The sequence below is a fragment of the Gavialis gangeticus genome, unplaced genomic scaffold (assembly GCF_001723915.1).
Source record: "Gavialis gangeticus isolate Ggan-Ray unplaced genomic scaffold, GavGan_comp1, whole genome shotgun sequence".
Classification (NCBI taxonomy): domain Eukaryota; kingdom Metazoa; phylum Chordata; order Crocodylia; family Gavialidae; genus Gavialis; species Gavialis gangeticus.
This window is the reverse complement of record NW_017728993.1, coordinates 10,707,081-10,717,233: the sequence shown is the minus strand read 5'-3', so window position 1 is coordinate 10,717,233 and position 10,153 is coordinate 10,707,081. Positions and strand designations below refer to the sequence as shown.

General features: G+C 44.1%; 1 protein-coding gene across 1 annotated transcript in view; it reads right to left on the bottom strand.

The window, feature by feature from the left end:
• Window positions 1-2,119: 2,119 nt before the first annotated feature.
• Window positions 2,120-10,153, bottom strand: part of CUNH1orf87 (chromosome unknown C1orf87 homolog) — a 34,614-nt gene continuing 26,580 nt past the window's right edge. The window contains exons 9-11 of the mRNA XM_019501207.1: window positions 6,755-6,798; window positions 4,755-4,953; window positions 2,120-2,762 (exon numbers count right to left, since the gene is read on the bottom strand). Coding sequence (XP_019356752.1) covers window positions 2,602-2,762; window positions 4,755-4,953; window positions 6,755-6,798 — 404 coding nt within the window. The 3' untranslated portion in view covers window positions 2,120-2,601. The remainder of the gene's footprint in view (window positions 2,763-4,754; window positions 4,954-6,754; window positions 6,799-10,153) is intronic.

Genomic DNA, 10,153 nt, shown 5'->3' with positions numbered 1-10,153 from the left:
ATTATTATTATCATTATTTCTGGCAAAGGGGTGCCCAATACTAAAAGTTCACCTGGGGCCACCCCGAGTCTAGGTATGGTGCTGCCCATAAAGCATGAGAACATAAATGTACTAGCTTCTCTGTATGGGTGTTGGATACTGCTAAACAGCTATGTATGTTCAGGAGTGGCATGAGGATTTTTTCATTCCAGGCAAATGACACTTTTCTGCCCTCCCTTGTAGCTGGAAACTGGTGAGGGCAGGCACCAGACAGTCCCAGAGGGCTGCCTTGCTCCCTCCTGAATGTGCCCAGACTCCTGAAGTGGCCCCCCCAAAGATCACATATAAGGTGCATGCACACTGTTCGTGCCAGCTCTGCTTATGTTTCACTCTGCAGCATTTTTGTGGTGAGAAAAGTGATTCTTGAGAAATGCTTTGGGATCCACAGAGAAGAGTTAGGATTACAGGATAGGGCCTTGTGTCGGAAAGGCTAGGAAGAGCGCACGAGCCAGATGAAAAGAAGAGAACATACACAAACATTAGCAGTTGGTAGGAAAGGGCCTCTCCATTTGTCCAGGCACATCAGGGTATGCATGGCAGTTCAATAATTATCTGAACAGCATTTATTTTCATTTGTGACCTCACTTAAAAATCTTCACGTTTTTCCTAAAATGAAGTAAAGAGATGGCACCAGGAAGCATCATGGTAAAGAGAAGCCCTCTACAAAGTGACATGGGCTGCATCCAAAGGATGAGATGAGCAGTAGGGACCTCAATGGGAATTCAACTGGTCTCAATGGGAATTCAGCTGGAGCAAAGTCATTCACTTTCCCATTGCTATGTGCTAAATGCCCGTGTGTCTCTTGAAGGGACAGGTGTGAATGTGTGGACTGGATACCCGCACTATACGTCATTTACTTTACAACCCATGTAGGAAAGGGGAACTGGAAAAAAAGGCAATGTGGCTGGGCATAACCCTAGTCCTAACAGGGATGAGAGGCCTGGCTAGACTGCATTTCCATCAGGCTTTACATAGATAACATACAAACTCATTGGCAGCAGCTGGAGGTGAGAGCAACTGGTTGGTACAACTTACTGTTGGCTGCTTTTTACAAGCTGCAGAGAAGCTGGCCCCTGAGGTATATAAAGCAGAGCAACAAGTTCTGCAGGAGCCTCAGATTCATTATTTCTATGTTCAGTTGCCTAATTACTGCATGTCAGCTGTCTGTCAGAAGGAATGATATAACAGGGGTCTCTGGATTTGGAATTCACCATGATTAATGGTCTTGGAGGGACTGACTAATGAGGAAATGTTAGAAGTAGCAAATACACAGAGGGTGGGCAAAAAATAAAGAGAGAAACACGACAAATGGACATAAGGATGAGGCAGGTATGAACACCCCATAGGGAGATGGCATTCAGTAAAGTGGCCTCTGGGCCCTTTAGTAACAAGGAGCAACATGATGACACTAATCAAGAGAAATGGAGGTAGGGTCCAGAGAAACTGTTTAATGATGAGATCATCTATGAGCTGAGCTTTAACTTCTCAGTAGCTGAAGACCTCTCGTCTAAATAATCTAAATCAAGACTGAGGCAAAGAACAAGCCGCACGGGATAAACCTACACCTGACTTGGCAATGGCTTCTTATCTCACATCTGGTTTACAGAGGTGTAACTCCACTGCCCCCCTTCAGCTACTCTAGATTTTAGAGGGGGCTCCAGGACCCAGAGCATTAAAGGTTTTTCAGTATTCTTCATTCAACATTGTAAGGCTTAACTCAGGCCCATTTTCAAATTAGCTTCCATGTTACTATTTAGTTATTATAACATTTACCACTGCTTAAAGGTTTTCCTAAATCAAGGCCTACGCCCTTGGAGTAAATCTACACACACAGAAGGAGACAGGATCCTAGAAACAGGCTGCAGGTCACAGTTTGGGGTTATTTTTCCTCATCCTAATATCTGAAGACAATCATTTTTGGACCTTCAAACCTGTGGTGAGGGTACTGACAAAGTTTCATTGCTACAAAAATTATACAGGTTTTAGAGAGACGCCTGATTTTTGCTGGGGGGGATCCCATTACAACCAGCTGAGTCATACAAACTGATGAATGTTAAGGGCAGTAACAACCCCATTGAAATCATCTGACAACTGATTCTTTATTAAGTCTGATGATCACTATAATTAATAGAGATGTGGCCCAGATTTGAACATCTACTGAATGCTTTCATGGTGTTTAAAATTCAAACTTAGTCTCTCACGCAAATGCTGTTATATTTATAATGGGCAGACTTGTCACACTCCCGGACACTAATATACTCAGGCTGTGGGGTGTCTGCAATTCACAACTGCACCTGCCTCCCAGTTGTGAAGACTGAGCTGATCTTTAAGTATCAGGAGGAAAACCGTGATTCTATGTGGCTACCTGGCTTAATTTCAAACAAAGCAGCTTTAATACAGCTTCACTCAGGTGAAAGACGCAGCTGTCACTAATCTTGCATCATGTCTTTTCCAGAACAGGGGATTATTAAGAATTCTGTTGGGCAGCTAGCACATCACCCACATTTCATAGTCAGTGGGGGAGAAATGAACTAATGAAAGCCGTATTATAAGTGCTTCTTGTTATAACTCCTTTAAATACTGCAGCACCGGTTGCAGTGGCATATTTTCTCCAGAACGGAAATTTCGTAAGGCCTGATCAATTTTCAAGGGACTCAGAGCAAGATCATAGATGAGGTTATAGTTGTGGATCAGGCGCCTTGCTTTTTCCTTTTCCAGCATGCCTAAGTTAAAAAAGAAGAAAAAAACTGATTAATTCCTTCTACAGATGAACTGAACCCCTTCAACAAAAATCAGCCCCTTCAATTCATCATTTTTCTTATTGGTATATGGATCCATACACCAGGGCTGGGTCCTGCACCACCCCTGCCCAGCTAGGATTGGGTGCTGGGGGTCCCACATCACCCTGCCTGGCCCCCATACACCAGGACTGAACCCCATGCCACCCTGCACACCCAATCTAGCGTGCAGCCACAGCCCTCAGGACTCCCCATAGATCCATGGAGGACTCTGCAGGCCAGGAAAATGGTGTGGGGGGCTGGATCTAGCCCACAGACCAGAGGTTGAACAACCCCAGACTAAATTTATGAAATCCAAACAGATCAACTCTACAGGAAATGAGCCTGAACATCAGCACTTTTGATTCAACCTCATCTTAAATCAGGTCAAAGTGAGGAAGCTACATAAAGCTCTCATAGATTGTCACTACTGGGACAGAATGTGTTTTGGAGATGATCAGGCAACACACAAAAATGGGTAAAGATTCAACAGACACTCCCTGGGTGGAAAAAGTTGATATCTACAGTGAAAAAATAACCAGCGAATACATCCTTACAGATGGATTACCAAAAAGGAAATGTGCCTTGCCTGCCCTACTGTCTTATTTGGTCCCAACCATCCTCCCTCAGTGAAATTCTCCCTCTTCATCGCATGCATGTTTGTGAGGCCAAAGAAGAAAGACAGGTGTGTAGTTATGTTCATTCTCTGCTATGAAACACTTGCCTGGAAAATATGTGTAGTTAATCTTCAGGACACTGATTAGCCCTAGATATGTAACAGCTTGGAGGCTGGCTAATTCTTAAAGTTTCAGGTTAAGTTAGGAGGTAATGCTGTTGCAGGAGGATGGAGGCATATCTGAGGGGTTGGCAGTTTGGATACATTGGGTTTTTTTTCTAAAGCAAGTTCTGGATACCCCTCTTGCCTGCTGGCAACACAACTCCTGAACCTGTCCTCCTGTTGGGCCCAGTTCACCTTCCATTCCATTCTGAAGCCCTCACTCAAACTGGGAACTCACAGGGGATATGTAAAGGCATTGAGCTGACTACAAGAAGGCAGGACTATGGAACTAAAAGGAGCCACATCCAAGAGCAGAATATGGCCCTTTCTCAAAACATTAACTCAGAGCCCCTCTTCTGCCCTTATTGGTATTAACAGTTGTTGTTTTCTTTAGATGTATTTATTCAATAGCATTTCTGCAGTACTGAATCCTATTGGATCTGGGTGCATCTCTGAAGGGGCAGTGCAGTTGCATCCTCCTTCCACATGCAGGTTGTATGCAGGGAAACTCCAGTTCCTCGTGGCCCAGGGGCCTGGGCCCCCTGTGGCATCCAAGGTGCCCCTGGACCCCTAGGCTGGTGTGGGACACCACGGGGGGTCATGCAGGGAAATGGCAAGAAAGGGTACCATCATTGTGCCTGGCTGAGCTTGGCACACTATGCTGCTACTCACTGAAGCCCCATCAGGAGTGGGGAAGAAGTGGCTCTTCCCACCCCTAGGGTCAGCTGGGACAACAGCAGTAGTGGCTACTGGCTAAGTCGTCCCTACCTGCACCCAGAGGAAAACCCAGGGCTGGAGAGGGGGAGGGAGGTATGGGGGGGATAGAAGAAGAACCCACGTATAATCATTTCCATTGTACATACAAGGAAAATGAGTCGCAATGAAATTTAAGTGATTCATATACTTTCAAGAAGTTCACAGCAGAGTTTGGGACAGAATCCACATGTCCTGACCTGCAGGCCTGTACTTTTCCTACAAAGCCATTATGCAACTTCTTCAGGTAATGGAGTTCATGGAGTCCCTTGGCTGAGGAACTAGAAATTTGTCACTTTGTAAAATAGACAATTAATTACTCTTATTTGATAGATCTGAGCCTCATGCCCTTACTCATGCAAGTAGCCCATTAAGTAGGAGCTGTAGGCCTTACTTTAAAAAGTTACCTGTGTTTTTTATGTCACACAAATAAAGAGCTTTCTCCAGTTTTCTGAACCGGTCTATCCAAGTGTCTTGTTCTTCACAATCACTGGAGCCAGCCGGACCAAAGAAGGACTGTGCTACTTGTTTTTCTTTGCCTTCTGTAGAGCTGTCATTTTTAATCCAGGTCTCAGAAGCTGGCATTTTGTGGCCTTTTGTTTTTTCCTGCAAAGAAAATGAATGAAAAGTGTAATAAAAGAGTAAGCGCCATAGCTTTTTAGAAAAAGACAATACAGTAGACCATAAAAAATCATAGAGAAAGTAGGCCTGGAAGGGGCCTTGAGAGATCATCTAGTCCAACCCCCTGCCTGAGGAGAGCTGATTCGAAATTATATATGGATTCATGGAGGTGCAGCAACATCATCCTCCATAGAAAAATAAAGGCAAAAATTTTATTGCAGTTGTACTTAGGAACCCCAGCCGTGGCCAAGTTCCAGTTGCGCTAGTAGGCACTGTAAAAACATGTAGTAAAAAGATGGTTCTTACTAAAAACACTTCTGTATTCTGTTTAACCTCTTGTCTCATCAGAGAGCAACTACTGACCTTATCATCTCATGTGTCATAACATACAGTCTTTAACGAGTATTTAATTTACGGCTTAAAGAGGCAGAGGCCTTGTTAAAATTTGGGGTTCAAGAATTGAGAGACTTAAGATTACATAGAAACTGGTAGCAGTCACTTATTAGGACTGCATACACTGGCATACACTGAAGACGAAGCAGAGATTATAAAACTTGTTCCACTTAATGTCAAAGGTAAGTGCTGAGGGCAGACTGTCCCAGATTGTTAAAGGTATTTGGGTGCCTAACTCCAACTGAAATCATTAAAGCCCATTTTCATTTGTGGATTGCAACTATGCTGAATTCTTTCACTGAAAATTATGCTTTTTGTTTCTGCTGGAACCTTTAGAAAGCAACAAATTAAAAATAATAATAATAGTTTCTTTTAAATGCCTACCATAGATACAGGCTCTTCTCAGTCCATTGCATTCACATTTCATTTTGTGGATAATGGTCACTTTTCTCTTAAAGCATTGAAATTAGCACTGTGACCACTCTTCCTTTGATCAGAGCTGGCACAGTATCACAATTCATGTGAACAGAGTAGAACAATAAACTCCAGAGCTGCCAGCACGACAAACCCCCAACAGGAAAGTCAAACATTCCCCCAAATTAAAAAAAAAGGTAATATAAAATGTAAAAGAGAAAAAAAGGAAAACATTTGGGTATGGCCTTCTTTATTAAGGTAAAAGGACCCCAATCCAGTGATTAACATAACTTTTAAGCATGGAAGTTATTCTCTTGACCCCAATAAAACCAATATGCTCATATTTAGGCAGGCCAGGTTCTTTGAGTAGATGTGATCTCTTTTATTAGACCAACTGAGTAGTTGGAAAAAAGGTCTTGGCAAACTTTCGGGCGCAGTCACCCTTCTTCAGGCATAGGAAATCTCTGCTGTTCTGAGAGCATTTAGATACCTTGTTAGACCAAGCTTTAGGGCATGGAAGCGACTGGTAAACCATAAATGACTTTAATGGTTGCAGTATTTGGCTCTGCCAATTGACTAGATAGTCATATTTTGTTCATTAGTTTAAAAACGACCAAATGAGGTCATCACCCCTGCCCTGTAGAGATAGCTATATAACAGAACAGTAACATCTCAACCAAACTCCTTATCGGCTATTTCAGTGCAGTCCAACCTTTTGGGCAAGCATGCCACAAATTAAACCTCAACCCACCCTAGACCTGCCATTCTGATCCCCTTTCCCTGCCTGCTCTACTTTCTGTTCAGTACTCTCTGCTCCCTGCCCAATCTCCTGCTCTTCCTTCTGCTTCCTGCGTATCTGCCGCTGTGCTGCCTGTCCCCTCCCACACCTGTGTGCCACAAACAACAGGCTCTTGTGGTACTTGTGCCACAGGATGGCCACCCCTGCGCTATTTGATTGTATGCATTCTGTTGAACATACCGGGTGCGTAGCCAGACCATCACAGGTTTCTTCTTTGATTTCACCTAAAGTGGAAAGAATCATAAGCATTTCTTGCAACCATACATGCCATAAAACAGCACAACACTTGAGTTTTGGAGCTACCGGCCTGACCCACTGATCCCACTGATGTCAGTGGACCAGGTCAGGAAGAAACCTCCAGCAGAAGTGAGCTATTATGTGGAAACAGTATCTTTACAATTTATTTTTAAGTATCTTCCAAGAAAAACAAAACATGTTGCACTCTTTCATTTTTATGGGAAAGGCCAAGCATTTTTCATTTGGCCCTACCTGATTTGAAGCAGGGTATTGTTTTTCATTCAGGGATTTTCTGATATTTTGATTTTCCAGTGGGGTTTAGAAGGGAAGCTGCTGTTTGGCCTGCTAGGGAAAAACAGCATTTCTTGGCTAGTTGTAACATCCAGTATGCTGATGAACCCATTTAAAGAAAATCATAAAAAAGCCAGGACATTACGAGCAGAAAAAGAGAGCAGGGTTCATATACAGTTCAATACAGACCTAATTCTAGTGCGGATGGACTGGAAGTTGTGCTCCAGGAAACCTCTGAGGGGCCAATGGTACAACATGGCACCCGTTGCCAAAAGTACCGCGCAGCAGTATTTGAACATCACCTATATTAAATTGTCGCAGAGCACGCAGGTGCCCTGCTCCTTAGGGTGGAAACAGCTAGGCAGAGGGCCCTAGCAGGGAGCGGGGAGCTCAGCTGGTTACCAGGGCAGCCACAGTAGTAATAAAGCACAGCTGTGTGTTGCCCGGGGAACTGGTGAGTCAGCTGACCAGAAGGGGCAGGGCCTGACCTCTATATAAACCCAGGCTGCGTGAGGAGGCCCCAGGGCAAAGGGGGCAGCGATTGATGAGTGCCAGAGGGCGCGGTTGCGAGACAAGGGCCGTGGAGAGCCCAAGTGCCAGAGAGGGTGTAGAGAGCCAGACAGACCAAACAACGTCCGGGATATCTGCGAGGCTTGGGGCGTGGTACAGGGCCGGTTGGAGCCACACATAGCCCATAAGGCTGGGGTGCACCGAGTCACACAATACAGAATAGGGGCCAGGATACAACAGAGCACCATGTCCAAGGGGACACAAGGCAGCCTCCCTTATACATATAAAAGATCAAGACGTGGTGGGCGAGAACGAGGGTGCTTTAACGTGAACTTGGCACGGTAGGGGGCGCTAGGGGAGATCATGGCTGCCCCTAGGACCCCGCGACATGACATAAATACAAAGGATTACCTAAGGCATTGCAGTTACTGTGGTGTGGTAACTGTTGGCAAACAGTGACCTCTTAATGGCAACACCTGTACCTCATTTTCATCAGCCAGCTCCTGTTTCCATGGAAATGGGACCAGATGCAGCAGCTGACTTAGAAGATCTCTCTTATGTGGATCTCAGCTGTGGCTGCCAGCTGGGCTATGTAAGCACCATTTTCCAAACAGCACCTGCTACACTTTAGGATGCAAGAGACCCCTATCATCTCCCGAGCCAGATTCTGCTGCCAGTTATACTGATGGATATCTGCATTGACTTGATCTCATACAAAGGAATCACTCTCACTTGTACTAAGGTAATAGACAATGTTTCAATTTTCAAAGGAGGTGGAGGATGTCTTAATATTACTTTTAATGTCAGACCATTTCTTTTTCCTACTTTTCCCTGCCCTTCTCCATGGGCTCAACTGACCTAATCTCTCATTCGGAACAGTCTCCATGAAGGCACAGTGACCCCCGAGGACTGACGGCCCTGACCTAGCGCAGCCTTTTGTGTTTGTTGGTTCTGCGGCTCCATTTGTTGACTTGGCCATCAGTTTAGTTTTATCAGCATGTCTTGAAATCCAAGATTATGCATGGACACAACAGGTAATGAAAAATGGTTTTAAAACCTTCTGGCAAAAGTCCTGCCCTTGATGAATGTACCCCCACATGAAGCCCCACTGATGTACATACACCTGAGGGCTCAATTTTGCTCAGCCTACTGGTGGCTCCCCACTACTCATTGCTGTGGTAGCTTGGTAGCGATCACTAGATGGTTGCCAATGACTTTTTGGTTACCCACTTTGCCACAGAACAAGCGAAAAACCTACAAGGCTCCATGTTCCCGTTTTGCTTTTTGGGTTTAGTTCACATATGTCCATGTTTCTTGGGCTGGCCAGGTACAAAAGGGAGTATACATACTTCATCCTGTCAAGAAATGGTGTGATAGGCATGTTCCCTGATGCTTTCCACACCCATCACCAGTAAGTAAAACACTTCCATTCTGCAAGGTATCCAGGTTGTAGCCATACTGCTCTAGAGGCTAAAGCAGGGGTGGAAAAAATGCAGTCCGGGGGCCAGATGCGGCCCACCAGGACATTCTATCTGGTCCATGAAGCCCCTAAAATTTTTAGAAAATTAGTGTTTATCTGCTCCTGGCTGCCTGTCATGCAGCCCTCTATGGCTTGCCAAAACTCAGTAAGTGGCCCTCCACTCAAAATAATTGTCTGCCCCTGGGTTAAAGCAATCAGGGCTCATGGTAGAGGTGAAAGCTTTTATTAGACCAACTAGATTTCTGCAAACACTTTTGCAAAAATCTACTTGGTCTAATCAAAGATATCACCTGTACCATGGGTCCTGATTGCTTTGTCCCTTCTGCAAGGTATTCAGCACCTAACAGGCATAATCCAGCTCTACACATTCAAAGTTAACCCATTACAGCTGGAAATTCAAACCTTGATGCATGGTTTAGCTAACCATTCTAATTGATTTCCTTTTGATATCAGCTTAATATCCTTCTTTTTGGTGATTATATTCCTGTGCCTAAATTAGTGTAGATTGAAGTATAAATATTTAATGGCAGGAAAGAGAAGTTATCATTAGGGATGAAGGGTGTTTGTAGCTCAAGAGACAGCTGGTTTGCCTCCAGCCAGAAGGTCACAGGTTCAAGTCCAAACTGAGAATCCTGAACATGCTCCAGTGCTACAATAATGATTGGCTGAACTTACAGTTTGGCCATCAAGTGAATATTCAATACCTAAGAATGCTTCCTGAAGATAATTAGATTAGTGTGATGTCCACGTCAACAGCTCACAATCCAGCTTTTGTTTCAGCTTTGAAAAATCAGAAGCAAAAAAAAGTAGCCCTTAAAACCCAGCTGCCTCCATATGAGTGCACACAGTAATTATTAAAATTGAGACCCGTATCAAAATTCTGGATCCCAGTTGCACATTTGAAACTTTAAGGATGTTCCAAGTCTGAACTCTGATCTAAATCCAAATTTTGCAATTGCTTGTCATTTAACTGAAAACCGTGGTTACAAACATAACAGCTTTTTGATTGTCCAAATCTGCATTCCTATTCATATATTATTTTATATAGTATGTTTATATCC